The 25,421-nt window shown below is 54.7% G+C and overlaps 12 protein-coding genes and 1 non-coding gene across 13 annotated transcripts; 5 read left to right on the forward strand and 8 right to left on the reverse strand.

Annotated features, from left to right (window-relative positions):
• Positions 1-484: 484 nt before the first annotated feature.
• DICSQDRAFT_180809 (epsilon DNA polymerase) lies at positions 485-2,769 on the reverse strand (the record flags this gene model as incomplete). Its single annotated transcript, XM_007365953.1, has 11 exons — positions 2,605-2,769; positions 2,417-2,555; positions 2,189-2,366; positions 1,985-2,135; positions 1,794-1,928; positions 1,559-1,744; positions 1,289-1,508; positions 932-1,239; positions 765-875; positions 577-710; positions 485-521 (listed from the first exon to the last, which is right to left on the reverse strand). Exons 1-11 carry the CDS (start codon positions 2,632-2,634, stop codon positions 485-487), a joined length of 1,629 nt encoding a protein of 542 aa, XP_007366015.1. The 5' UTR covers positions 2,635-2,769.
• A 291-nt stretch (positions 2,770-3,060) lies between these two features.
• Positions 3,061-4,558, forward strand: DICSQDRAFT_147267 (uncharacterized protein; the record flags this gene model as incomplete). The annotated part of the gene is made up of 7 exons (XM_007365954.1): positions 3,061-3,121; positions 3,174-3,685; positions 3,736-4,059; positions 4,113-4,188; positions 4,239-4,270; positions 4,323-4,428; positions 4,485-4,558. 7 exons carry the CDS (start codon positions 3,061-3,063, stop codon positions 4,556-4,558), a joined length of 1,185 nt encoding a protein of 394 aa, XP_007366016.1.
• DICSQDRAFT_86650 (pyrimidine 5-nucleotidase) lies at positions 4,544-5,789 on the reverse strand. Its single transcript, XM_007365955.1, has 6 exons — positions 5,713-5,789; positions 5,554-5,646; positions 5,388-5,498; positions 5,182-5,324; positions 5,004-5,120; positions 4,544-4,943 (listed from the first exon to the last, which is right to left on the reverse strand). The coding sequence occupies exons 1-6, from the start codon at positions 5,729-5,731 to the stop codon at positions 4,686-4,688; spliced, it is 741 nt and encodes a 246-aa protein (XP_007366017.1). The 5' UTR covers positions 5,732-5,789; the 3' UTR covers positions 4,544-4,685.
• Positions 5,790-5,948: 159 nt separating this feature from the next.
• Positions 5,949-7,144, forward strand: DICSQDRAFT_106242 (60S ribosomal protein L6). The gene is made up of 3 exons (XM_007365956.1): positions 5,949-5,991; positions 6,188-6,652; positions 6,722-7,144. Exons 2-3 carry the CDS (start codon positions 6,188-6,190, stop codon positions 6,971-6,973), a joined length of 717 nt encoding a protein of 238 aa, XP_007366018.1. The 5' UTR covers positions 5,949-5,991; the 3' UTR covers positions 6,974-7,144.
• Positions 7,145-7,262: 118 nt separating this feature from the next.
• Positions 7,263-8,395, forward strand: DICSQDRAFT_60851 (uncharacterized protein; the record flags this gene model as incomplete). The annotated part of the gene is made up of 4 exons (XM_007365957.1): positions 7,263-7,505; positions 7,560-7,721; positions 7,774-8,190; positions 8,267-8,395. 4 exons carry the CDS (start codon positions 7,263-7,265, stop codon positions 8,393-8,395), a joined length of 951 nt encoding a protein of 316 aa, XP_007366019.1.
• Positions 8,396-8,761: 366 nt separating this feature from the next.
• On the reverse strand, positions 8,762-9,347 carry DICSQDRAFT_147270 (uncharacterized protein; the record flags this gene model as incomplete). Its single annotated transcript, XM_007365958.1, has 2 exons — positions 8,762-9,166; positions 9,222-9,347. The coding sequence occupies 2 exons, from the start codon at positions 9,345-9,347 to the stop codon at positions 8,762-8,764; spliced, it is 531 nt and encodes a 176-aa protein (XP_007366020.1).
• Positions 9,348-10,633: 1,286 nt separating this feature from the next.
• On the forward strand, positions 10,634-14,491 carry DICSQDRAFT_106247 (uncharacterized protein). Its single transcript, XM_007365959.1, has 4 exons — positions 10,634-11,210; positions 11,269-11,398; positions 11,455-13,715; positions 13,771-14,491. The coding sequence occupies exons 1-3, from the start codon at positions 10,738-10,740 to the stop codon at positions 12,067-12,069; spliced, it is 1,218 nt and encodes a 405-aa protein (XP_007366021.1). The 5' UTR covers positions 10,634-10,737; the 3' UTR covers positions 12,070-13,715; positions 13,771-14,491.
• Positions 14,492-15,320: 829 nt separating this feature from the next.
• On the reverse strand, positions 15,321-16,004 carry DICSQDRAFT_86663 (ribosomal protein L36e). The gene is made up of 4 exons (XM_007365960.1): positions 15,966-16,004; positions 15,711-15,889; positions 15,611-15,643; positions 15,321-15,550 (listed from the first exon to the last, which is right to left on the reverse strand). The coding sequence occupies exons 1-4, from the start codon at positions 15,976-15,978 to the stop codon at positions 15,473-15,475; spliced, it is 303 nt and encodes a 100-aa protein (XP_007366022.1). The 5' UTR covers positions 15,979-16,004; the 3' UTR covers positions 15,321-15,472.
• A 381-nt stretch (positions 16,005-16,385) lies between these two features.
• On the reverse strand, positions 16,386-18,179 carry DICSQDRAFT_136758 (uncharacterized protein). The gene is made up of 5 exons (XM_007365961.1): positions 18,032-18,179; positions 17,742-17,921; positions 17,574-17,686; positions 17,335-17,509; positions 16,386-17,285 (listed from the first exon to the last, which is right to left on the reverse strand). The coding sequence occupies exons 1-5, from the start codon at positions 18,159-18,161 to the stop codon at positions 16,861-16,863; spliced, it is 1,023 nt and encodes a 340-aa protein (XP_007366023.1). The 5' UTR covers positions 18,162-18,179; the 3' UTR covers positions 16,386-16,860.
• A 354-nt stretch (positions 18,180-18,533) lies between these two features.
• DICSQDRAFT_106259 (uncharacterized protein) lies at positions 18,534-19,636 on the reverse strand. Its single transcript, XM_007365962.1, has 3 exons — positions 19,285-19,636; positions 19,046-19,230; positions 18,534-18,988 (listed from the first exon to the last, which is right to left on the reverse strand). Exons 1-3 carry the CDS (start codon positions 19,456-19,458, stop codon positions 18,601-18,603), a joined length of 747 nt encoding a protein of 248 aa, XP_007366024.1. The 5' UTR covers positions 19,459-19,636; the 3' UTR covers positions 18,534-18,600.
• A 946-nt stretch (positions 19,637-20,582) lies between these two features.
• DICSQDRAFT_180819 (uncharacterized protein) lies at positions 20,583-24,208 on the forward strand (the record flags this gene model as incomplete). The annotated part of the gene is made up of 20 exons (XM_007365963.1): positions 20,583-20,636; positions 20,691-20,815; positions 20,867-21,000; positions 21,051-21,143; positions 21,196-21,345; positions 21,403-21,514; positions 21,569-21,640; positions 21,689-21,760; positions 21,813-21,917; positions 21,973-22,182; positions 22,233-22,260; positions 22,317-22,388; positions 22,436-22,468; positions 22,519-22,977; positions 23,027-23,122; positions 23,170-23,247; positions 23,304-23,414; positions 23,476-23,847; positions 23,894-23,956; positions 24,008-24,208. 20 exons carry the CDS (start codon positions 20,583-20,585, stop codon positions 24,053-24,055), a joined length of 2,487 nt encoding a protein of 828 aa, XP_007366025.1. The 3' UTR covers positions 24,056-24,208.
• A 440-nt stretch (positions 24,209-24,648) lies between these two features.
• On the reverse strand, positions 24,649-24,722 carry DICSQDRAFT_t90. Its single transcript has one exon. It is a non-coding gene; the product is annotated as a tRNA-Val (tRNA).
• A 64-nt stretch (positions 24,723-24,786) lies between these two features.
• On the reverse strand, positions 24,787-25,413 carry DICSQDRAFT_136761 (uncharacterized protein). The gene is made up of 3 exons (XM_007365964.1): positions 25,298-25,413; positions 25,109-25,235; positions 24,787-25,056 (listed from the first exon to the last, which is right to left on the reverse strand). The coding sequence occupies exons 1-3, from the start codon at positions 25,374-25,376 to the stop codon at positions 24,792-24,794; spliced, it is 471 nt and encodes a 156-aa protein (XP_007366026.1). The 5' UTR covers positions 25,377-25,413; the 3' UTR covers positions 24,787-24,791.
• Between the last annotated feature and the right edge of the window lie 8 nt (positions 25,414-25,421).

Consider the following 25,421-nt stretch of genomic DNA (forward strand, 5'->3'; position numbering starts at 1 on the left):
TGTGTGGTAGTTCGAAGGAGTGTGAGCGTTGTTAGCCACGATGTGCGCGCATGTAAGTCGGCGTAAGTCTTGTTTTGAAGGCCGCGAAGGTTTGCAGGCCACGTCGATGAGGACAGTGCATAGATTTGTTCGAGCGGCGAAGGGAGGGCTTACGGCAGTGACACCAGCGACGACACCCAGCGCGCGTATGTCCGAGCGCATAGGAGCACGGCCCGCCCACGTGGCTTCTACCCCAACCGCTTCGTCCCGTCTCAGGTCTGTGCAGCAGTCGCATATCTAAGGCTTTTCCGACACTTGCTTAACTATCGAAACATCTTAAATATATATCATGTGTCGCACCATGAGAAATACGCACACAATGGCAAAAAAAACTCGCATTTCGATAGCATCGCGACGAACAAAGCACAGAGGTATACACACACTATCCGCTATAGACCGAAGGCACAGAGGTATACACACACTATCCGCTATAGACCGAAGGCGTTCATGACCACCCTTCCTCCGGATCAAGGTCCAAAACGCTGGGGATGGCATGAGTGTGTTTTGCATTGCACCATGAAATTGTGCGTGACTCACCATTCTTCTGACTCTCGTCTGGCTGGTGCATACGCGGAGAAAGTGAAGGTGTTACCCACAAACCTCCCTGGATTGAAGACATGGCAGCCTTCGTAGGTCATCTGGTACCTCTCGTATTTGTCGGCCAGAACAACCTGCGAGCAAGACGTCAGATAATACTCAGCTCAGAGAACACCTGAATTCCCTACAGCAGTCGGAAGGGGGTAAAGCCGGAGGGCATGGTCTAATTCAGACAGGGTAGGCTGTATGGACGTCGTTACCGGCATCAGATGGCTTTGGTCTAGGATTGTTTGGACAAGCTGAAGACAACCGCATTTGCTTAGTATTCAGTTGTCGAGTGAAAAGCAATGCTCACATAGCGCTCGAGATCGTCATTTTTGACGTCCGGTTTCACACCGACTAAGTTTCTGAGCATTCTCGACATGAGGTCCTCCCGGAATATAACGATCTCCTGCTCGAAGAACTTGATCCGACATGGGTTACTTGCAAAGTGGACGTTGGGCACGCGCGACTTCAAGCGGGACACGAAGGAGGAAAGTATAGGTCTGCGAGGCAGAACGGAGTTGATGGTGACGTCCAGCGGCCCAGGAACCAGAACGAAGTGCGTCGTCCGGGTCAGCAGAGGGTAACTCGTAATGAGGTCAGCCAGAGCCTCGAAGTTGTCTGCACGGGCGTAAGAAGCGATGTCAACACAAACCATATGATTCCTCACCTTGATATTTACGGAGTTCACGACCGTTCCCTTGCGGAATGCCGACGCTAGTGAAGTTCCCGCAAAGCACAATCACTTTGGGTATGAAGCTGTTCTCCATACAGTTATCGAACATCTTGCGGAGCCCCAAAAGGGTGTCTGGTTTATCAAGCCACACATCGGAGAGTACAAAGAAACGCAGGTCCGGCAGCTCTAGTTGAACCCGACTGGCGAATTGTTTCTGTACTAGCGTCAGTGTTGTGAGCAAAGGTCGTGTCACTGGCTGCTCACGTCTTCAAGCAGCGTCGTCGCGCCGCGACCAAGGAAGTCAATGTGTCCGTATATCGACCGCGCGGCTTCTCGGCTTTCGCAAGGCGGATGACCGATAGCGATGACGAGCAGTGTGGCGTCTTCCGTGTAATCGCCCTCCACCAAGGCGAAACATCCTTCGGTGAACAGCCCTTCACTTGGTTGCTCCTAGTGATAACCATCAGTACCGGCCACTGACCTTTGCGAATGCCCTCACTAGTTGCGAAAAGTCGAGCTCGACGGCACCATCTTGGTCCTCAAGACAAAGCTTACCCTCCTTCGAATGCGTGAGCATCCCAAAGAGTAGGAACCGGTCTCCAGCACGTCCAAGAAGTTGTTTCGTTGATTTAAGCTGTAGAGGAGCGTTGTGAGTTCACGCTGATGGATACGAAGGACTTCAAGCCGTACCGTCAATAAGTTCTGGCGATCCTTAGAAGGCAATGTCGATGGTGAGAAGTGGTCGTTCCGCAGTACGCATTGTTTTATGACATTCAAACGGTTGCGAGCGGCGAAGACTCTTGAATCAGCCGAACCTGACGCGGTCAGGGTACCCTGCGCTCTAGAAAATGATGTTAGAAAACGAAGATGCATAGGTTCAGCTTGATGCGACACCTTTCGAAGGTGCTGCGCTCCACAGACCAGTTCCACAGAGGCATCTCGTATGCATCTATGAAGAAGAGATGACTATCGGAGTCGAGTTGAGAGTGGCCTTCATCCTCGTTATTATCACCGTTCTGGAACGTTTCGTATACTCGTTGCAAGACATCGAGCGATACCTTCATCTGCGCGTCTCAAGCGAGTATCAGTCGTGACCTCTTTGTATTATATACATGTACCTACCATCTTGCTTGTTGTACTCTTGTGCCATCCATTCTATAGAGTATTCGACCTCCTCGTCTGCTATGTCATGTCGGTCGAGCAGGTCTTCCAGGAACTCCAGAGATTCGGGTCCGAGCGAATGGCCATATTTACGGAAAACCTAGTCAACGTCAGCATATAATCTAAATGGTACTAGACAGGCTGATGACCTTTATGATGACATGCCGACGATCAGCCATGTCTACCGACCACTCAGACTAGCGAGCACAAGTGAGGAAGTCGTCTGGCTGTGAACGCGGTGGCTCGACGAGGGTGTGTTTCCTGCCTTTGCTGCAAAGCTAGAGAGCCCACGAGTATTTTGAGACCGCGTGGAGGTGAGCGTAGTAGTAGAGACGCGTCGTAGACGCGTCCGAGTCGACGCGACAATGCGAAACACCAGCGTGACCGACAGCCACATAACGCGACGCGTCAAGCTGCCAAATCGGGACCACACTCCGAGGGGCCCGCCGCTTCCGGGCCGCAGTGGACTGTCTTGAGCACACGCGCCACAGCTACCTTCGCTATACGTGCTGCTCTCCTACGACCGACTCATTTCTGCACTAGTTCTGCCTTGCACACTGTAGATTCACAGCAAGAACGTCTCACCCTGCTCAGCATACGACACTATGTTCTCGACGCTCGAGATGGACCTGAGACCTGGCTCTGGTCTCTGGATGTTCGAGATAGGTCAGCATTGGGTACGGAACCCTATGTCATATCGTTCCTAACGATACACCAGGGACCTCGCTCTGGAACGTACTCGATATCTTGCGCAGCGCACAACACTTCTTTCCCCAAGTCGACGTCAAGTACGATCCCGACACCCCCACTACCCCCATCATCCTCCACCTCCGCCCGCACTTGGACCTGCTGTTCACCGGGTACCAGCAGCGCTTACACACAATTGCCGTGCGAAAGCTCCGGGACCCAAGTCCACCCCTCACACTCTCATACAAGAAAGCGGTGCTGTCATCTAATGAGGAGGTCCTCAGGAGAGTGGGAGTCAGCCGGATCTTCGGGCCTACATACCCAGGGGACGACTTGCGGTATCCGGGAGTGTCCTTCAGCTTCGAGGAGGATGGAAGGGGAGAGAGCTTGAAGGGTCCGGTTCCCCTCCCGGACGACAGGCTGCAGGAAGTGAAGCGAGTCATTATATCCCAGAAGAGCGCGGATGGCGAGCAGCGGGACGCTCTCGATGAGGTGGCGGAGTGTCCAGTTATGGCGGGTGAGCTGTGCCGGGCCATTGTGAAGGTGGCTAGACTTCATCCGCCCGTGTTAGATGGCATTTGACCTTATGACAGATTCACGAAGGCGTCACGCTCTATTTCTACCCCACGGGTTCGGAGCCAATACCAGTCCTTCTGGGATTGAGTACAGCGCAAGACCTCATGTGTGATTTAGGACCACCGATCAGGACATACTACAAGGAGGATGACAGAATGACCATCCATAGGTCCGGCCCCGAGTCTGATGCCGATGGTGATTGTGAGTGGCACCCGACATGGACGGTTTATGACATTGACACGTCCCACCCAGACTTCTACAACTACCAACAACATGGCATCGATTTTCTCATATCGGGCTCCACTCACACCGTCAAGAAGATTATCCTGCACACGAACGTGGTCAGTGACATCGTCCTGAAAGCAACTGTAGATTGCTTGACCTCTGTCTCTAGCCGGGGACCCCCCTCTTCCAACGGTACAAGCGCTGTCCTTGGGAGATACAGGGCCGTCCAGAGGACGACGAAGACGGTGCGTTCTTCCGCACAAGTTTCATTCCCCCACTGAATATCTGCTATCAGAGTCTCCGCCACGGAAACGGTTCTATGAGCGAGTCAGTACCCTTTCTCGATCAGCGCAGTTAGTTTGACGCGAACTGTAACTAGGTGGAGGAGATCCAACATTTCATTGCTCCAGGCGAGGCCCCGCCCTCCATGATCCTGAACAGAACAGACGACGAGGATGGGCTGCGACTTCCAAGCTCAACGACTCGTAAGTTCGGCGTGCCAATTTCTATCTCGAGGACCGCCAATTCACCTTCGTCTCAGGGTTATTCGGATACGACGGTATCATTCTAGAAGCCACAGATTCGGCCCAGGTTGTAGCAGTCATGTTGTTCTAGTATACAGATTTGCAACAGAAAGGACCATTGTTGTACAACATATCCATGGGACACTATCCGCCCACTACGGATCACCATCCTTACATATGCCATGTATACCCCTTATATCAGGGCAAGCGCATTCCGTTCATTGCTTGAATATCTCCGGCCAGACTGTTCGCAGCTCGTCGAGCTTAGTGATCACCGCGATGCCGTCATCGGCTACGCTGTCTTGGCTGTCGCTCCCGATGTACTTCGGCTTCCCGCCTTCTACGTGCAACAGCCCGCGCTCGCAGAAGTGGACGCAATGATCCCAGCCGAGCGCGCGCGCCGCTTTGACATTATTGAGGCTGTCGTCGATGAAATAACATTGAGATGGATCGGTCACCCCCGCGATCTTCATTGCCTGTACGTTCGTTCGTCCATCACTTCGCATCGTAACAGTCGACCATGTCAGCCCGCTTACATTCTGAAAGAACTCGGGTTCCGGTTTACAGTTGAAATCGGGATTTGAGTAGTCGCAGAAGACAACGTTCTCGACGAGATCATCCACTCCGAGTATGCGAAGAACGCGATTGGCATGCTTCATAGCGTCCGAAGACTAGTTAGCATGCGCGAGGTCGAACCGCTCGAGATGCACGCACGGTATAGTAGGCGTTCGTCAGTCCCCACACTCGAACCTTTGTGCGATCTATGTCTTCCAGCAGTTTGCGAAGCACAGGATCCGGTTTGAGTAGCTCTTCCAAAGGAAGAGATCCGTCGCACTTGCGATCAAAATCGAGAGGATCTGAAGTGGATACAAATAAATAGGCCGGCGCAACGTGCACGTGTAGCAGGCAAACAAGCCTACCAATCTGGTGATGTCTTACCAGGCCTCGGATTGCCAGCCCGTACTGAGAGTAATATCGATGGTGAAGCTTTGACGCTTCGTCGTCGGGGAGGCCCAGCCCGACGAAGTACGCTGCAGCATATCGGGTCAGCATCCTGTGATTGACGTCATTAAGGTGTGGCCATACCATGTATGCGCTCTCCCATTGCATGTGAGATCCCCGCACTAGCAGAGTATAGGGTGTTATCTATGTCCAACCAGACTATGCTGCGCTCATCCTCTGCAAGTATCGTGCAGAATTCAGCAAGCGTTCCGTACGCCGGTTTGAAATAATCTGTGCACTAACGCTGTTCGGAGGCACCCATGTTTCTGATGTGTTCTTTGGTCTACTATACGTCTGTAGTATGAGCTCCTGACTGAGGGAATATATCCCGTGTCAATTCAGTGGGTCGAGTTGAACGCGACAGGCTAAGCTTTGGATGGCGCCGTTAGGTGTAGACGCCCATTTGAGGGAGCGCCTAATTGCTACATTGGGAGAGCTAGGCGCCGGATGTGCAAGTGCGTCTCCCAAAAGTGTCCGACGGAATCAACAAGGCCCACCGACTTCAAGACCAACATCAGCGCCGTGAGTACAATTCTTTGCTGTTCGAACCTCTGGATGGACGTCCTAGGTGCTCTGGGCGGCATGTGGGAGGTTTCAAGGGTGAATTTGCGATGGATTGGGGCTGGATTGAGCGGCGTGCGGATGGATGTACCCAGGATTGGCACGGTGAACCTCTGCTCTCGCTCCTCGTGCTTACACTCCTCCTCTGCACTCGTAGATGGCCCGCAGCAAGGAAATCGCCCCCGGCGTCGGCCGCCTCTCCCGCTCTGCCGTCTATGCCCGCCGTGGTCTCTTCAAGGGCCAGAAAAAAACCGAGAAGCCCGCTGCGGCTGAGACCCCCGCGACGAAGGAGGTGTCCGTCGGCGGCGAGAAGAACGGCTCGACGCGTATCGTTCCGACCAAGAAGGCGCCCCGCTTCTACCCCGCGGAGGACGTCCGCCAACCCAAGAAGAGTCGGAAATCCCCCAAGCCCGCGAAGCTCCGCTCCTCCATCACTCCCGGTACCGTCCTCATTCTCCTCGCGGGTCGCTTCCGGGGGAAGCGTGTAGTGTTCTTGAAGCAGTTGGCGAGTGGGTTGTTGTTGGTCACCGGTCCCTACAAAGTGAACGGTGTTCCCCTCCGGAGGGTGAACCAGGCGTACGTGATCGCCACCTCTACCAAGCTCGACCTTGGTGACTTCAAGGTGCGCTCCTCGACCCAGAGAGGGTCAGCCGTCCTGGCGTCTCACTCAGATTTTGACGTGATATTCTAGGTTGACGAGAAAATCAACGACGCATACTTCGCGAAGCCTGCGACCAAGGGCTCCCGCTCCGCAGAGGAGGAGTTCTTCTCGGAGGGCAAGCCTAAGGAGAAGACTCCTTTCCCCGAGTCGAAGGCGGCTGACCAGAAGGCGGTCGATGGCGCCGTCATCGCTGCCATCAAGAAGACCGAGTACTTGGAGAAGTACGTCAAGGCGACCTTCGGCCTCTCAAAGGGCCAGTTCCCTCACCAGCTCAATTTCTAATCGGGTAGAGGGATTCTTTGGAGAGGTGGTGGGCAGACTGCTGGAGTCTTCAGCGAGGGGAGTTTAGCGGTCGCTGCAGCTATGACTATGATATGCCCTATAGCACACGCATGACACATATACGCACTTTGATATGCTAGTCTCTGGGCATTGTAAAACCTGACGATTGGGCTGGAATGCGCTCGCGGATAGTGTGAATCTGGCCCCAAACATGCATCTGGACGGGGCCCTGACGTTCGGGAATTGACGCGCCCATGTTCGCGGGCGCTTGATAGCGGCACGTCGCAGAATGCTTTCCACCAGGACTGCTCTGGCAACTTTACGACCAGCTCTGCGTCCTGTTCGCTGTGGTCCACGACATCTCCCGCCTCGCAGAACATTCATTGCGTCAACTATACAAAGCTTGTCAGATGGCTTTCTGGACCTGGCAATCGCGCTACCTTACCCTTCAGGCTGGCCACCATACTCCTGTACCATAATCCTAGTCACCGTTGTGACACGGCTCGCATTCACTGTGCCATTCTCCGTTTGGGTATGTGTATGCATACACGAGATGCCTTATCTGTGTCTGACGTGTCCATCCCAGGCCAAGAATCGACAATGGCGTGCAGAGACCATCGTCATTCCTCAACTGAAGAGTGAAATGTCTGCCATTCACAAACAGGTGCAGCGAGACATGAAACGGGATGGCTTCCGAGGGGACAAAGATGCGGTCATCGCGGAAATTAACAAGCGGACCCGACCCATAGTGAGTGTACGGACGTCGAATCCGTCGAACCTGCGCTCATGCCGTCTTGCAGGCAACCACCCGCCGAAAGGAGCTGCTCGCGCAGCACAACGCCTCCCCCATGCCGACCATTATCGTACCCGTCGTCACGCAGCTCCCCCTGTTCATCGGCACGAGCATGGTGCTCTCGCACGCGTCGACCGCGCCGACGGTCCTCGACTCCGAGTCGTTCTTCACGCTCACCTCGCTCGCGCACGCGGACCCCACTGCAACCCTCCCGATCCTCCTCGGCGTCATCACGCTCGCGAACGTCGAGAGCTCACGCTGGTTCGTCGGCGCGGAGGTGCTCCAGCGCGAGGCGCAGGTCGCCAAGTGGACGGCGGAGCGGCGCGCGCGGGGCGAGCAGATCCTCGAACCGCGTAAGATCCACCAGAGTGCGCTCAGAGTGCTCTCCGTCGGCCGGATCCTGATCGCGGCGATGGTTCCGGGGGTGAGTCGCGGCTGCGTCCTCCACGGTGCTGGTGCTTGCTGACCGCGTTGTGTGCGCTTGTGTTCTCCGTTTGCAGAGCGTCCAGCTATACTGGGTGACGTCCGCGACGTTCGGCCTGATCCAGTCTTGGATCTTGGACTATTGGGATATGAGACGACGCAAAGATGTTGGGCCGCCTCCGACGACCGGACCAAAACAGGCGTAGTCGGTGTGACGAAGACGTTACCGGAGTCCATCGGGCCCAGAATGGGAGCTGGTACTGGTACAGGCAATGTGAGTACTGTTTCTCGTCTCCTGACCTCCGATTGTTGCTCGGATGACAAAAAAGTGGTATGTGACGGAACCACGGTATGTTCTTACGGAACTTGTGGTTCCAGATGATTCCTCCTTGATCTAATATGACGAGCGAAGACGGCGTATCTCCCTGAGAATGATGCGACCAACTAATTCAATCCCTTGTACAGGTTCTATTTGTGCATGTCTCCGAGCTGCATCCGTACGGTAGGTTTACCAGGCATTGTAGAGTATACTAGATCGGATCCATATAATCACCACCGAGAAGTCCGAGCAATCACGCCTTCCTGTGCGCCTGTCCATCACGTCTATCGACGTATCTCCCGACTCCCATATGCCATGCAACCCGCGGTATCAGCAGACTGAAACCGGTAAGGAATGTGAGCCAGAGGAGGCTGCTCCATTCCCAAAAGTGCCATCGGTTGTCGCCCAGTGCCCACCATGTGATGATGATGTGGACGACGTCGGCGAAGAGGAGGGGCGTGAACAGTGCGCCGACGATCTTCTCCTGCAGTACAGGATGCGCAAAGAGGTATTTGCGGGCAGCGCCGAGCACGAAGACGTTGATGAGGCCGAGCAGGCCGACGGTGTGGGCGAGCTGGATCATGGTGACTTGGGTGGCTTTAGCTAGCGGACCCGGAGGTGCGCTGCCTGACGGCCAGGGGGCCTGAGCGTCGTGGATCTTGCGAAAACCGGTGTTGGTACATGGATGAAGAGAGAAGGCTCAGGCTGCGCACCGTTTTGGGGTCGGCCATGGCTCCCGCGAATCCCATGATGGCTAACAGTGGCTCATAGAGACCAAAGAGTACCCAATAAATCCAAGGGAGTGCAGTAGTGGGGCGATCGTCGTAGGCGGGCGACATGGCTATAGGTCTGAGGAGGTAAAGAGCGTAGGGGTGTGCGGGTAGCAAGGATATATAGATGTATGTTGAGGCTGAGTGGGCTGAGTGGGGGAAAGGAAGGGAAGGACCTGGAGTCAGGGAATGGCGGCTGGTATAGGAGAATGGTAGACCGATTTCATACTCCTCTGACGAGGAATTGCGGCAGAGGCCATCTGGGGGCGGTTGTGCGGGCTCCGGTTTTAGCTTCTGACCGGCGGCACACCGCTGCTATCAGCAGAGACCAGAAGGACGACGATATTCGCCAGCCAGTCCCTGCCCAGCGCCTCGGTACTCTCGGCCCCGAGAACAGACAGCTACGCTAATTATGCCATAATGCGCGCTCCGGCGGCAGTGCTTTAGCCTGCCCTGAACACGCCGCCTTATGAGCGTCCCAGCGGTCCATCCGCTTCTTCAACTTACATACACGGTCCATTTCTTACCCAGGCAACCTACACGCTCATAGACGTCGAGTTGCTAAATGGCAGGACCAAGAAGGATACCGAGAAGATGGAGGTTATAATGGTTGTACTTTTGTCGTCTGACGTTGGTGGATTATGACCTTCGCACCTCCTGACATTCCTTAATATCAGTCTCAACGCACTGCATATGTACATGCGACAGGAACCCGAGTGTGTCGCCGAATTCATGATGGTCGTTATCTAGTGTACTGTGAGATCGTGTCAGCCGCTCGAGAATGCTGTCTCAAACAGTACCTGACGTGTTGTTCTCGAGCTCGTCTCTCTGCAATGTACCTTTGCTCGAGATACGTGTTACGTGCAAAGCTGCATGGAGACCGAGAATACTTGAGACCCACTGGACAATGTGCGTAGGATAGGCTCAGGGTTGGACGTTTCCTCGCTGGGAGAGACAGGCCTTCGAGGCGACGGCACGCCTCAACGCCCAGTCGTCTTCCTCCGAAGGAGATGAAGGATCTTCCGCACCGAAAAGACACAAGCCATGCCAAATAGCCTCCTCGCCGTGTCGTGCACAAGTCGTACGGAAAGTTTGTCGGACCGTGACTCCTCCTCCATCTTGTACGCCGAAGGGTTGCGGCAGCGGGTGTAAGGTCCGTATGCGTACGGGGCCGCGCATTACTCGGTGTTCATCCTATTCTCTTCTGGTGTTCTCTCCCAGTTGCCATAGAATCACAGGAAAGTATTAGTACATCAAGAACATCGCTCGAGCCTGGAAGCTCATAAACGCCCATTGGCACCGGCGGGAGAATCGCTATTTCTGGCGCTTCGATGCTTGCGGCTCGACACTCCTACGTTCGATGTAACTCCCGACTTCTCTCGCAGTCACCGTCTGCAATGCTCCTCGCTGCTGCTGCCTGACGCTTCGACCCTCTCTACGCAGCGTAGACGAAATCTCCATGTCCAGGGCCGTCAACGTTCCACTTGCGTCTGACAACCGAGAGGAGCCCTTCGCCGAGGCCCGAAATGCAGAAGACGGCCAAGCGCAATCCCGTCAGGCCAGCACCGTCGAGAAGGTGCTCAGCTCGGGAGAGCCGTCACAGGACAATGACAGCCCTCCCCCACGCCGCAGCGATGTAGGCAACGTCCTCGCGCGACACTCTTCGGTCAGGGACGCAGACTCTCTTGCGTCGATCGACCGGCCTCCGAGCGAGGAGGAGAACCTCCCGCCATCGAAGATATACGAGCCGCTGTCGTTCCCGGTGCTTGCGCTGCTGATGCCCGCGTCGATATTTGGGGTGCTAGCCAGGCTGGGACTACAGGCCATCACTGCTTACGACGGCAAAGAGATATTCCCGCTTGCTTGGGTGCAAGGGGCTGGCTGTCTTGTGATGGGATTCGCGCTAGGGCTGAAGGAGCCTATAGGGCAGTTGTACGTAGGATTGCAGCTATTCCACTTTGTAGAGTCGTTGACCATGTCTTCCTCGTAGTTATGGACCACTATACACTGCTATCACGACCGGCTTCTGTGGGTCGCTGACCACTTTCTCGGGGTGGCAAGTCGATATTTTCGAGTCCTGGATTAACGGCACTGCCTCCCACCGGGACTGGCTCCGAGACGTAAGTGTTGACCTCACCATATGTATTCCCGACATGCACTGAGACCTCGTTGGTAGGCCATAGACGGCGCCGGGAAGACCGTATTCACCTTCGCCATCTCCCTATCCGCCATCTCCTTCGGCGCCCACCTCTCCAAGCTACTCCTGCCCTACGTCCACACCCCCCGGACGCCGTCACGACCGGTCCGCTACACCCTCTCCGCGCTCGCAGTGCTCGTCTACGCCGCGGCGTACCCCGCCTACTTCCGCATGTCGCCCCGCTTCCGGCATGAAGCGACCGCCGCGCTCCTCTTCTCCTTCCCGGGCACGCTCTCGCGCTACCTGCTCTCGCTCTCGCTCAACCCGCGCCTCAAGCTCTTCCCCCTCGGCACGTTCGCTGCGAACATGGTCGGCACCGCGCTCCTCGGCACGTTCCAGGTGCTCCGGAGCATCCGGCATCCAGGGCCGCTCAGCGCGAACGCCTGCAACGTCCTCCAAGGGCTCGCCGACGGGTACTGTGGGTGCCTGACGACCGTCAGCACGTTCGCGGCGGAGGTCGATGCCTTGCCTCCGCGTCGGGCGTGGTTGTATGCCGTCCTTAGTTGGCTGACGGGCCAGGTTCTCCTCGCTATCATCCTAGGGCCGTCCATCGGAGTGGGACATGTCAGCAGAGAGATTACCTGTCGGTTCTGAAGAATAGATCACCCTATCAATTTAGAGATATAGCGCATCCGTTCACAACATGACCTGGAGGCGTTCAGCCAGCGAGGGGCGGCACGCGACACAAACTATGGAAAGAGGTGTGCAAATGTAATGTATTTTATGTTGCGACTAGACACGATGCGAATACCCCAGAAAGTAATATACAAGTCGTCGGTGTTTGGTGACTACAGAATGGCCGCGAGCCCATCCGCGAAGGCTGTGGCCAGCCCTACGTACGCGAATCCGAATAATCGAACCAATAATCAAAGCGGCAAGAAATGATGTGGACTGGTAGGCAAGAACGATGCGAGATAAAGCAACAGAATGCGAAGTGAACCAAGTATGTGGTGGATGAGGCTGGACGGCGCAAGACGGAACCAAAAAGACATCGCGGCGGGACTGCAGGCTAGGTATGTATGCAGCAGGGGAGCAGTATGGCGGTATGTGAACGGATAAATAAACGAAGCACTGTGCAGATGCGTACGGTGCGAGGGAAAATTAGGATATATGCAGGACTGCTTGCAAGCGTAAAGTAACAGAACGCCGCTATGACCGGTGAGAAGGTGCCAAGGGCTATGCGGAAGGACCCATAAGATGTGGGAGTATGCGTACGGGTACTGCGACGGCAGTGCGCAAGTTTGCACAGCCGTCGGAACAGCGTGGCAGAGGAGTAGGAGGAAAGGCCAAGGGCGTGGTCGTCTAAGTGTCATTACGGTGGTGTCGTCATTAGTTGTAGCGTCGTGGATATGGCGTAGAATCCATTGCGGTGCGATGCATAGCAATAGCGTGAAAGTCTATTTGCAGGAAAGCAACCAGATGATATGCAACAGATTAACCCGTCAGAACTGCTGGGGAGGCACGACAGCGGGGCTGGTACCTCGCAGCGTAAACCAGGATAGGTCTCCCGTTCGACAGACACGAACGGCATTCGCGTGAACGGGCGCCGCTAGATGAGCCATCAAGGCCATTCACAGCGGTAGGCTTTCCTTCTCCCTGACAAGGATCTCGAGCTCCCTTGCATCCCTAGCTATGGCACGCGACCGGGATCCGGAGCGGATTCGGCTCCTCCACTCCTTGACCCACGCCCAACGCTCTTCCGTGGCCTGCTGTTCCTCGGGCGTCTCTTTTGACAGCCATGCCCGTAGCCGGTTCCGGCCGAGGATAGGTGCGAGGGAGAGGAATGACAGGACGGCCAGCTTCATGACGATTTCGGGTGACGTCAAGATAGACTGCACCGATTGTGAGGTGGGGCGGGGGTTCGTCGCCAAGGTCTGGAGAATATCGCCTATCTGGCAGGTCACGGCTGTCCACGGCAGGGATCCAATCAAGGCACCGAGGAAGCAATCCCAGACGGCGACTCCACAGACACCACATGCTATGTTTATGCCCGACCAAGGGACGACGCCGATGAGCCGGAGGACAGACAATCGTACCCATGCGGGGGAGCTGTTGTCCTTGGAGGAGTCCCCACCTTCCAGCACAGAGCGCGTCATCGCCAGCGGGCGGGGGAAGAACTGCGTCAGGAACGGTCCGAGCGGAGCGGCGAGGGCACTGGCTGACAGCGACCCCAGGGTGGTGAGGAATGTCAGGAGTACGATGGAGAGCGCCGCCGGGAAGAGCGCTCCTGCGAGCACGTTCTGCATAGCATTAACGTCAATTGTGAGCGCATAGGACACAACGTTGCATACGTACCGCTAACACGCTCCCAGGTATAGACCAACTGTGCATCCAAATAGTGACTACGGAGATGACGCCTACGACATGCGCAATGGAGAAAAGGCCGCTCTGCGTATAGCCATGCAATTCTCTGCCGAGCTGCGCGAGATCGGGCAAGGTCCGCGGCCAAGCCGAAGTGATGGGAAGAGTCGACATGCAGAACACGACCAGCGCGCTCGATAATGGGAACATAATCAGCACGAGAAGCACCGGCGTGTGGACCTGTAAGATGCGAACAGCGACGACGCGAGAACAATCAACCAAGCATCACGCGAGCGACTCGGGAGAAGACGCACTGATGGATGCCCTTCCCACAGACGCCCCTTCGCCTTCGCTTGTGGCTTCTCCGGGAATGAGACGTCCCCAAAGTACGACCGCGTTGGGGATGAGGACATGGGGAGGATGGACGAGTCATCCGTGCTCGCGCGACTGTGAAGAGGGGATGATGGGGTCGACGGAAAGCTTTGCTCGGCGGAGAGATGGAGCGTGTGCGCCCAGCGGCTGACCATAGATACCAATTTCGACGGCGGCGAGGGTATCTCTCGTGGAGACCGTAGCGGAGGGATGGAGAGGGAGAGCGGGGGGAAGTCGCGTGCGCTCCGGGGGGTAGGAGGGATGGGCGACAGACCGGGCTCACCGGTAGATGGTCGGTCAACAAGAGAGCTTGACCGCCGGCGACCGAGAGAGGCAAGCGTCAGCGGTGGGCGCACATTCGTAGACGATGCGCGGTGCCTGTTGGGCGGCGGGACGGGAGGACAGAGGGAGGAGGCCATGGCCAGACAGAGGAGGAAAGGGGATGAGAGCGAGGCTGACGGGCGGGTTATACATATGAGCGCTGTCGTCGTACAGCGGCCTTCTTTGATTTTTCTCTGCTGTCCCCAGTAGCCGACATCATCCCCATGCCGAATCCGGCCATTCCCTCCCGGCCCGACCCGGCCAACATTTGTGCTTACGTCCCTATGCTTGCCATCCGCGCCCGGATCCCCTTCCGCCTCGACCTGCCTGCCCAGCCCGCTCCGGGTGCTCTGCAACGCTCCAGCGGCAGCAACATCTCGTGCGCCGCCTAGATTGTGCTAATCAATGGACGCTGTAACACCACCATCATGGTGAATGTCAAACACAAGATCTGTCCCCACCCGCTGCTTCCAAGAATGCAAGTCTCGACTGAACGCGCGGACTCCGAGTGGCATGCACGGCGCCACTACCAAGGCCGAGCTCCCGGGCAATCGCTTATGTGTAAGCGGGGCAGCCTAACAGCACAAGGAAAGCCGCCTCCCTCTGACCAGGTTCTCCGACCGTCCTTGACGGGCGGGCTGCCACGAGGTTACGGCTGACTCCTCTTGCTGAGAAATGCGACTAAAGCCCGTGTGAGTGCCGCCGCCGGTCATGACATAACATCGGACCCTCAGATACCTACATCGGGTCTCTCTCAGTTGCGTATAACCTCGTGAACCATACAGATCGCTTCGAGTTACGAGATACGAGCGCCGAACATGCCACAATGTTACAGCAGCCAAAAGAGTTCATCGGAGATGGGCATGGGGTTCCAGCATTGATATGTATAGCATACACTTAGAACGACAACGAATGCATAGCGTCATGAAAAATCGACCAGCCCAATCTGCCTCATAGCACCTAAGGTGGTAGGGGCAATCACGATGCTCCACCTAGCACCACCTCAGTGCGCCCTCCTGCTCTCTTGGATGATGTTGCCGAGCTCCTCCAGCTTGCGCTTTGAGCGCAGGAGAGTACCGAGCTGTGAGATCGATGGGCAAATAAACGAGCGATCCAATGTGCGCCGAAGGACACTACTTACACGCTTCTTCGTGAGCTTACGCGCCTTCTTGTCCTATATATCCCATCGTGAGCCTCACAAGCGCCATGCGAATATCAGTGCAGAATCTAAGCGGACGCACCTTGGAGTTCCTCAGCAACTCCATAACCCGACGCTCGTATGGCGAGAATCCGACAACCTCCCGGACGATAGAGCGCACGAACTTGGTGCGTGCAGACTGAATCCCCTTGCGCTGGCTGGGGCGGACCGTCTTGGGGATGGGGGTCGTGGGGTGGCCCTTGTTAAGGCCGTAACGGAGGTCTGAATAATAGCAACAACGCGAAACACGATACGCTCGTCAGCAATGGGTCAAAGGTTCAGTATGCTGAAGACGCACTGTTGCGGGCCATTTTTTGATGTCTTGAGGCTGGTGGTTGCTGCTGAGGACTGTGGCCGACAGAAAGGTAGTTTCCCTACACGTGACGCTCCTTGGGTGGCTGATTGCCACTGTATAGTTACATGCCATATCGAGTCCTTTTACTCCCACGGACCCTAAAGCAGGACGATGGGCACTCATCATCCCTTCCCATGGACTCTCGTGTGTTCCGCTGCGATTATTGAACTACGTAAGTTTGGAAGGTATATGCGAGAAAAAAGGTGGATATGGCTCAGCATAGATGAACCATTGGGTACGAGAGAACCACCCATCCAAGAACGCGCCCGAGCACCACCTGAGTGCGTCCGACCCCGCTGACTTACTTCGACTGTGCGGTGCGTCTAGCTACTACTCGTCGTGGCCCGCACGCAAGTGGGTGAAGGCAGACAATGCAACAAGTTGTCTGGGCGCCCTGGCAGCAATAGTACTGGGAGCTAATAGCGTAGTTGTAACTCGGGACATAGACTTATTCTAAGGGCGGAATGATAGGACAAAGACACTGGAGAAGTGAAAGTTCGACGGCATAAGTAAACGAAGTCCATCAGCAGACCTGCGCTCTGATACCGGAGCCTCTTGGCACCCATTGGCGCACAACCCGTAGCTTCCCGCTCGGGGGAAGAGGGGAAACGCCGCCGAACTTGGCATCCGACTTTGCGTCTTCGCCGGGTGTTGGAGGTGGTCCGCTAGATGCCGGTGAGGATGGAGGGTTGGTCGGCGTGGGCGACCTAGGCGAGGTGTCAGCAGTGGAATGAGACACTGCTCGCCCCTTCATCGCTGAATCGCCCGCCTCCTCTTCCTCCTCTTCCTCCTCATCTTCGTCGTCATCTGCAGCGTCCTGTTACTCGTTTCAGCATGCTTAATCCTGTTTCAGGCGCAATGACGTTCCCACCGGATCGAAGTCCTCCATCGGTCGGTCCTGGTCAACATGTTCCTCGTCGTCGTCGTAGCGGTCGTCGTCGTCAATCCAACGGCCTCGCCAATCGACTAGGTCGAGCTCCTCGGTATTTTCGGGACGCAGCCTCATCCACTGCATGCGCGGACCGCTCTTCGCTCTCTCGCTGACACGGAAACCGTAGATCTTCGGAATGTAGACCTTCCCTGCCGCACGCTTCTGCCCACCGTATGGATTAGGATTGACGAATGGAGGCTGGTTGGAGGAAGAGCTTGCGGATGAGCGCGGGGATGTGGATGACGGGGAAGTGGGCTTCCAGAACGGGGCGGGTGCAAGCTCTCGGTAGCTCTGGAAGAAGAGATGCGCGAAGGTCGTACCGAAGAATGCACCTGGCAGCATATGAGTATCTATTGCGTACGATCAGCGATCGAGACGTACCATCGACGCCTTGGAAACGGCTGCTAGGCGGGGTATAGATGTCGTTGCAGTTAGGACAAAAGAGCTTCACCGTGTCCAATCCCGGCAAATCAGAACGTCCGCAGGGCACGACGTTGCAGCCATTGCAATAGACTCGAGGACAAGAGCCAAACACACCAGCTTCGTATTTGTCGACCTGGAGACAGGAGACACAAGACGTCACGAGCTGTTCATAGTCCCGTTATAGCATAACCACTCACCATAGCCTGCAACCCTGCCCTCGTCAAGATGTATCGCTGGTGGCAAAGGCCATACAACAGCTCAGCTGACGCCTCAACAATAGAGACGTCAGGGATTTTCGACGTGTCCTCGTCTAATACCAGCAAATTATGGGGTGCGCTGTGGGGTGACAATGTGGTTGACCGTACCAGGCTCCATATCCAGCACCATCTCCATCGCCTCCTTCCAGAATGGCACCATGGCATTCAGACCAGTCAGGTTAAAATCGTCTTCAATGAAGTCTTCGGCGACTTCGGAGAAGTACTCGTGACCAGGGAGAGAGCAGAACCAACTGATCCATGTTAGGGTTGAAGTAGGAGTAGAAGAGCCTGGGAGGCGGTCCCAAGTGAGTCGTTCGTGTGCAGCGTGAGCAGCACAGGTGAGCGATAGGTCAATATATTGGGATGATGCTTAGTTCGATGAGAGACACTTCACGCACTGTATCCCTCCTCTTCCTGTTGAGCGTCTTCCATCTCCTCGTCGCCCTCGCCGGTGCCGCTGATCGCCTCTTCGTCTTGCAAGGTTTGCTCACCGGTAGGTAAGTTGTTGTAGTCTGCTCGTCGGGACATGACGGGTTGAATGCGCAGTTAGGTAGAGGGAAGAGATAGCGAAGGTCGTCGTAACGATCGTACTTGCATGGCGGCCACGAGGTCGAAGCGCCTCTTTCCATATCTAGCAAGAAGGTCGTAGCCGAAAGGCAGTTGTCAACCACAGAGCCAGATAGCGAGGAACATCCCTATGCGTTGCATTATCATTATTGTAGATGTAGTGTAGGCGCATATCCACAGTCAAGACATCCACCTCGGCATGTACTAATGATACACTCAATATACGGATACAAGGAAAGACACGCGTTAAGTAACGTAATGAAGGAGCGACGATGTATGATGCGTGGTATCTGCATAACAAAAGAGCGTCGAACGATGTTGAGAAATCGAGGGGTATAGCGAAATAATGTACTAGCGACTGGGTATCTCTTCGGTATTGCCTCCACGACGCAGGTTTCGTCTATGAGGGGTAGAAGACTTCATGTACAATCCTACTGAGCGCCTCGTCCCTCCTAACGCTGAAGCCTCCTGAGTGCGGACAAAGTCCTTCATCGCGGGCCATGTCTCGTGCGCAAGCTATCTTCACCAGAAGCTTTAGCCCAACCGCCTGAGCTTCTGAAAGGGACAGAGAGTTCGGTCGCGCGATAAGATCGATGAATGGCTGAACAATGTCCTCTTCGGGAAGGCGGAACCGCATCCAGAACAGAATCTTGGGGATAGGGCTGATGTAGGACATACGCAGATTCCCGAGCGCTTTATCCCTAAGACAATCTATCTGCCAACGGTCGGCCTGCTCGAATATAGACATCCACTCCTCAACGGTGGTGATCTTGCAATCTCCCAGGACGCTGCACACGAGTGGCATGATTAGAGGATGCGATCGCAATGTGGCACAAAGCACTCACGGAGGGTACAACAGAGAGAGTAGCCGCGTGAAATCATCAGCTTCGATTCCCTCGAGAGTGATGGGATTCTCTTCGGAGAGGCCTTCGATGGACCCTTCGGGCTGAGGTAGCATGAACATTTCCCGGAAAACGGGGGAGTGCCGCTCGAGTAATGAACGATGAACTTTGTAGAGGGTCCCTTGACACTATAAGGAAGCTACCAACTCGGCTTTGTCAATTGGAGTGGCTAGGTGACTGACCTCCAAAACGACATTTCCATCATCGAAACAGTAGTCGCTGTGCCTACATTTGCCGGCTGCTGGCATGTCTGCAGGAGTGTTCCCGGCCGAACGCTTTGGGAGATTGCGAAGTGGCCTGCCGACTTGGACCATGGATGTGACCAATTCTCTAGGAGCAGAGATCCTGGAGGTCATCAGGGAGTTCGCAGATGAGTGAAGACCAAGAGTCCCGACGGCAGTTGAGGCTCGGAGATATTGTGCTGGCCACTTGGAAGGATGTGTTGCACTGTGCGGCAGTTCTTGAGGTAGAGTGGCAGCTCAGCCAAATTTTCCAAACTCGGCGATGCGGTATTGATGAATGAGTGAGTGTTGGGAAATATATGCTGTGGCTCAAAATGGAGGAAGGAGGGAAAGTGGCTTCAGCCACAGAACGGACTCGAACGCTGGAAGCGGCGGACGCGAAGATGCACGTGAGCGCGTCACATCAGGAACGTTGCGCGTCTCTAGTCTACTCGCCGTCTCTTCTTCCACATCCATTACCACCAGGCGTAAGATAAACCCCTCGTTCTGGCCATGAGCGGCAGCTCCTTGCGACAGAGGCTCTTTCCATTTTCCGGTACACAGAACTTCCAAGAGCGATCTCAGGCTCTCAAAGCCGACTCGACTCACTTGGAGTTGGGCCGTGATGGCCGGCATCTGTTGTCAGAAGCTCCTGGCCATGGTCAACAACAACGCGACCAAGTTGTTAGCCCAGAGACGATGCACTCTGCGCTTGGGAACCATGATACGCTCAACTCCTTGCAACGTGCACGTCAAAGCGACTCGCAGCGCAGCCGTCTCATTCTAGGCTCCAGATATCTGTCTCCGAAGGCCGATGACAGCTCTGACGATGCGCACCCATATCCTCGCCCTGGGTCGGTTATGTCAATGGTCCCCCAAACTTCTCTTACTCTAGTGTCGCCCCGCGGATTTCCTGGCAACCAATGCAGTATCCCTAGAGAGAGTCCACCGCAAGCACCGCAGACCACGTCCAATGTCTCTCATTCGCGCCCGTTCTCTGAGAAGCGGCCTGCAAAGAGTCTCCGTCAACGGTTGGACCCAGGTGCGCCCCACTTCGGATCGTAAATATCAATGCTCTCACCACCGTTTGAGAAGAATCACCAGGGCCCTCGGTGCGAGGAAAAGCGATTTCAGCCGTGGATCCAGAGCATTATAGACTCACAGCACCACGAGAGGATGTGGCCCCTCGTATCTACTCTCGGAGCGCATCAGTGTTGAGTTCCGTTCATGGCCGACAAGATGACGACATCTCCTCCATCATGATGCGAGGAGCGACGGACCTACGGAACACCAAGTTTGAAATCGAAGACTTGGTGCGGATTCGTTGAAAATCATGCGCATATATGCAGTGCCAACTTTTTTCTCAGCGACGAGAAATTGTGCTCTTGCACTCCCAAATCGAGTCTAGCGGTAAAGAAAAGGACGAGCTATCTCAACGACTCAAGGCTGTCAAGGATGCAGCGAAACAAAGCTTGCAGGCTAGCTCCAAGAGGTATTGTATTTGCTCTTCATCGTCCACTGCTGTTGACTGTACATATGCTAGTCTCGAGGCTGTTCGCACAGCTATGGGTGACCTGAAGACTCGATCTGAGGAGTCTTTTGGCGCTATTACAAACCTTCGCGCTTCTATTCCTGATGTGCAAGAACTTCGCAACTCTGTCTCTTCGATGATCGAGAGTGAGTGGTATCTGAGCTTAGACTGTGTTGATTAACCAAGGAGCGTCCAGGCATACAACCTCATCTCGAACCGGGTAAACAATGGGCGGAGTCGACAGAGCTGAAAAACGTCATGAAGACGCTAGAACTCGAGTGCTCAAGAAGTAAGTTCATTTCATCTTCACGAGAGAGTGTGAAGAAAGTAAGCCTGTGTAGGTCAACAGGTTGTCGATCTCCTGCGCGATCGGTTGCAATCTGTCGGAGGAGAGCTCGTGGAAGCAAAAGGTCGCATAGCGGAACTTGAGGCGGCTCAAAGCGACGATCGCGCCGCACTTCGCAAAGCAAATGACATAATACGTGGCACAAGTGAGTGAACAAATACGATTGTCCTACTGCTCTCGCTCTCATCTGACGTCCGAGTAGCCGGAGAAACATCCGGCTTAGCAGCGTCTCTGAAGGAGCAACAGAACAAGCTGTGCGAAGTTCTTGCGGCTTCCGCCGAATATGAAGCGAAATTACAGACTACGCAAGAGAGGTATATATCCTGCAGGCATCTGACGTGCTCGTGGCGCTGACCTCACCGTCCTAGACTCGTTGAACTGCAAGAACTTGTCGCACGAAAAGACGCCGAACTCCAGACCCTCCAGACGGTCCAGCACGAGTAAGCACCTATCTACAAGAGATCCTGTGTACTTCCAACACCTTCTAGAAATGCAAGGCTTCTTGAGATTGTTGCGGAGAAGGATGCCTGCGTCGCTTCCCTTCGCGACATTCAGCCTGAGTAAGGAATTCTCTGGAAACTTGTAACGCCGCACGTTGACATTGGGTGTTAGGGTTGACCGCCTTAAGGATGTCGTCGTCAAGAATGAGGCACACGCAGCTGCATTGAGGGCTGCAAACTCGGAGAAAGACTCGCAGATGACAGATCTCGGATCAAGGTACGAGTTCTTGCCTGTTCCTATAGTCCCCCAAATTACTGATAACAAGCGACAGGCTGAAGCGTTCAGAAGGCGAGAATGCGGAGCTCAACAAGACTATCCAGGAACTGAAGAGCGAATTAGGAGCGAGCAACGCTCATGGACAGGCAGTTTCGAAGGACAACGAGAGGTTGCTGAAGGAGAAAGGCGCCCTGACAGATAAAATCAATGATTTGGAGTCAGCTCTTGGCCGTATGCGTCAAGAGCTCGCCGATCGTACTGATAAGTACGTCCTATTCATCTTCTTGGTGCATTTACCCATACTCTTCGAGTTAGGTTACAGCAAGCGAATATACGCCGCCAGGTGAGCTCGACTGTGGCATAGTTTCGCTCTGTCAATTGAGCTCGCAATTCGCGTAGTCTCTCGAAGAACGATTCGAAGATCAAGCAATCACCTTGCGGCTGACCCGGGAGTCCGCTGGTGATGCTCAGGTGCTCATTCTTCTCACCACAGGATGCGAGAAGCTGATGCGTCTCAGGAACGATTACTGTCCGCGGAGGCGGTGCATGCCGTGAGTGCCCTTCACGACGACGGGTCGATTGTACTGACGTGACCATGTAGAAGGCCCTAGCGGAGGTCAAAGCCAAGCTCGAATCGGACGTCTCGGTCTTGCAGGAGCAAAAGCTTGGCCTGCAGACTACGATGGATGTTATGGACGTAGCACTCAAACGTCAGGAAGCGTCTTTGTCCGCCATACAAGAAGAGCACGCCGATCGGCTTAAGCAGCAGGAGTCGACATTTGCTTCACGTCTCGAGATGGAAGAGAAACGTCTGCAGCAGCTGGCAGAAGACCTCCGAGAAGCTCGCTCTCGAGCCACTTCAGCTGAAGATCGCAAGCTTTCGCTTGACAATGAGATACGAGCCCTCCGAGAACAGCTTCACCAGGCGCAACTGCCATGTCCGGAAATCGAAACCGAACTTCGAAGACTCAGATCCCTGGTTGCCACCTTGGAAGCTGCAGAGATGAAGAATATCTTACGAGCCAAGACCCTGGACGCTCGCTATCGTGTGGGAGATCTAGTACGTTGTTTGTGCGAACGCGCTTTGCGCGTCGACTGAACCATACCAGAACGACGAAGAGAAGGTCTTCATTCAAACGCTCATTCAGACCTCGCAAGCCATACATGAACAGGAACTCGTGGCCAGCCGCAATGAGCTTCGTCGCGTGCGTGCTCGCGTCCTTGGCTCGCCTTAATGCTTATCATGATGTAGCGAGACAATGCGCTCAAGGAGATGCGTGCCAAAGCCCACCGTCTTGAAATCACGCTAGCAAAGCACCTCAATGACAAGGTATGCTGATCCCAGATGTCTGTACAATATCATATTGCTCACGGATCACACAATAGAAGGCCGTACCCATCCCAACACCAGTGGACCATTCTATGATCGACCCTACCTCATGGATGTCTTCCGCGCAGAGCAGCTCTCCCGCGCAAGCCCCTGATAGGGATGGACTGGTATGTCCTGCAGTCTACACTTCGTGAGATGACCTGGTGTGAACCCATCACGTCCGCATAGCAACCTACCAACGTTGACATTACGATATCAACGAAACGAACCCCAGCAGTACTGCATACTGATCGTCGCGCAGCTGCTCCAGATAGCGCGTCCGTGCATGTTACCTCAGGAAGAGATCTCCCTGCTCAGAGTCCAGCGCCTCAGGGTTTCCAGAAGACGACGCCTCCTGACCCTGCAATCAACAAGAATGCGAACAAGCCCTACTTTAGCAGGCTGGCCACTGACTGTTCTGACGAGATTCTTGACTTTGACGATGACGTGCTGTCAATGCGGAAACCGACGCCACCTTCTTCTCTCGGTAAGCGACGCAAGTCCAAGTCCCCGTTCAAGACCGCGGACGAACTTCAGGCACCGACACCCTTCAAACGCTTGGTAAATTTACCGCTCTGCCTAATGACTGGTTCTCAAGTTGCTACAGAGATCTACCGTCCGGAAGACGGAGATGGGAGGAAACCAGACCGTCATGACCGCTCCGAAGAAGGTACGTGGGAGTCCTTCACGGACGTTGGGTTCACACCGCACAGCGCCGTAGTCTCTCCAAGCCAGTGGTTCCAAGCCCAAAGCTCGGAAGCGACGCTAAGTCCGGCGTCGCAATGCACTTCGACATTCTCTTGTGTCTCTTCGATCGAGACTCTAGCGTTGGTTCTCTGGTCTGCTGCTGGCTGGCGCTTCTCAGTCTCGAATACACAAGCTCTAATAAAGTTTCGTCGCTCGCTCGGCATGTCTGGGCAATCCCTGAATAAGGAGTCTACTTGGCGGAATGATGTACTTGTCGCTGGAGAAACCTAAAATAATACAAGGCGATAACAACGTATCTAAGCATGGTATTGCGCATCTCTGCGGTCGGGCTCTGACGACATTCGCTCGCCCGGCCAGTGACAAGGAGATCAAAGGTCCCGTTTTTAGATAGGCAAATCACAGTTCAGCGATTCCGTGCGCTTTGATGTTGCCCTCGCCGAGTTTGCAACCCCTGTGTTGTATGTCTTCCAGAGTATCAATAGCTGTCGCTGCGAGTCGTACAGGCACTAGTCTAGAATTCGCTAGTAGACTGCCTTCTTTGTGCGTTCTGCCGAATGGTCTATCTGAACTGTACCAGAAAATGATTTACATGATCATAGCAACACTTGGGTGGTCGTAAGGTCCGCCTTCCGCGTAGACGGAGAAAAATTAACATGAGTCGGCCCAGGGTCGAACTGAGGACCTTCTGTGTGTTAGACAGATGCGATAACCAACTACGCCACCGACCCGTTACGTAATGTCTTACCAATTATATAAGATTCCACATCTCGGTGACCTACAGCTGCCTACACAGTACACTACAAATATATGCCCTCATTTTCACCGTCTATGTTTTCACCGTCTATGTTTTCACCGTCTATGTTTTCACCGTCTATGGAGGCAGTGGATGGACCCTCTGTGCGAGGGTTTCCGGATCGTATAGTACCTGGAGGAGCTGCAGCATTCGAGGTTTCCATTGCCGTTGTACCGAGCTGGACACGAAGGTCGTAGTGGGCACTCATGGGTACCCCTTTCTCGGCCAGGGCAATCCGTAACATGCTGATCCGTTCATTCTGGGAACCACTATACAACTAATTAGCAGATGCAAGCTGCAGATGCAAAATTACTATCGCACATGACTACCTCATTCTCCTCGAACGCTTCTAACAATTCTAAGTCGCCGGGTGTAATCGACAGGGCGTCTTTCAGTTCATCCTGGGTCCTCTGAAGATGCGCAATAGAGTTCTGGAGACGCGAAATTTCTAGATCCCAGAAGACTGAATATGTCTGGGCTCCAGTCGCACGGTAGGCACGTAATACAGACCTTCCGTAATTATAGGGACATCAAGTCCCCTCGCCTCTTGCAAGGTAAACGGCTGTGAATATCTCGGAACGTATTCCATGTCAATGACAAGCGCAGACGAGATGAACGATGTGACAGTCGACCC

The sequence above is a fragment of the Dichomitus squalens genome (assembly GCF_000275845.1).
Source record: "Dichomitus squalens LYAD-421 SS1 unplaced genomic scaffold DICSQscaffold_15, whole genome shotgun sequence".
NCBI classification, from domain to species: domain Eukaryota; kingdom Fungi; phylum Basidiomycota; class Agaricomycetes; order Polyporales; family Polyporaceae; genus Dichomitus; species Dichomitus squalens.

Coding starts and splice junctions, on each gene's coding strand:
- DICSQDRAFT_86650 (XM_007365955.1), bottom strand. Junction 5,499..5,553: donor AATGGGAGAGCGCATACATG/GTATGGCCACAC, acceptor GATATGCTGCAG/CGTACTTCGTCGGGCTGGGC. Junction 5,325..5,387: donor GGTAAGACATCACCAGATTG/GTAGGCTTGTTT, acceptor TATCCACTTCAG/ATCCTCTCGATTTTGATCGC.
- DICSQDRAFT_106242 (XM_007365956.1), top strand. CDS start 6,188: ATGGCCCGCAGCAAGGAAATCGCCCCCGGCGTCGGCCGCCTCTCCCGC. Junction 6,653..6,721: donor TCGACCTTGGTGACTTCAAG/GTGCGCTCCTCG, acceptor GTGATATTCTAG/GTTGACGAGAAAATCAACGA.
- DICSQDRAFT_106247 (XM_007365959.1), top strand. CDS start 10,738: ATGTCCAGGGCCGTCAACGTTCCACTTGCGTCTGACAACCGAGAGGAG. Junction 11,211..11,268: donor AAGGAGCCTATAGGGCAGTT/GTACGTAGGATT, acceptor TCTTCCTCGTAG/TTATGGACCACTATACACTG. Junction 11,399..11,454: donor ACCGGGACTGGCTCCGAGAC/GTAAGTGTTGAC, acceptor CCTCGTTGGTAG/GCCATAGACGGCGCCGGGAA.
- DICSQDRAFT_86663 (XM_007365960.1), bottom strand. Junction 15,644..15,710: donor AGTTGCTGAGGAACTCCAAG/GTGCGTCCGCTT, acceptor TGGGATATATAG/GACAAGAAGGCGCGTAAGCT. Junction 15,551..15,610: donor GTAAGCTCACGAAGAAGCGT/GTAAGTAGTGTC, acceptor TCGATCTCACAG/CTCGGTACTCTCCTGCGCTC.
- DICSQDRAFT_136758 (XM_007365961.1), bottom strand. CDS start 18,161: ATGTCCCGACGAGCAGACTACAACAACTTACCTACCGGTGAGCAAACC. Junction 17,510..17,573: donor GGGCAGGGTTGCAGGCTATG/GTGAGTGGTTAT, acceptor TCCTGTCTCCAG/GTCGACAAATACGAAGCTGG. Junction 17,286..17,334: donor CCGTTTCCAAGGCGTCGATG/GTACGTCTCGAT, acceptor ATATGCTGCCAG/GTGCATTCTTCGGTACGACC.
- DICSQDRAFT_106259 (XM_007365962.1), bottom strand. CDS start 19,458: ATGACCTCCAGGATCTCTGCTCCTAGAGAATTGGTCACATCCATGGTC. Junction 19,231..19,284: donor ATGGAAATGTCGTTTTGGAG/GTCAGTCACCTA, acceptor GCTTCCTTATAG/TGTCAAGGGACCCTCTACAA. Junction 18,989..19,045: donor CTCTCTCTGTTGTACCCTCC/GTGAGTGCTTTG, acceptor ACTCGTGTGCAG/CGTCCTGGGAGATTGCAAGA.
- DICSQDRAFT_136761 (XM_007365964.1), bottom strand. CDS start 25,376: ATGGAATACGTTCCGAGATATTCACAGCCGTTTACCTTGCAAGAGGCG. Junction 25,236..25,297: donor TGTCCCTATAATTACGGAAG/GTCTGTATTACG, acceptor TCTGGGATCTAG/AAATTTCGCGTCTCCAGAAC. Junction 25,057..25,108: donor GAGGAGAATGAGGTAGTCAT/GTGCGATAGTAA, acceptor TTAGTTGTATAG/TGGTTCCCAGAATGAACGGA.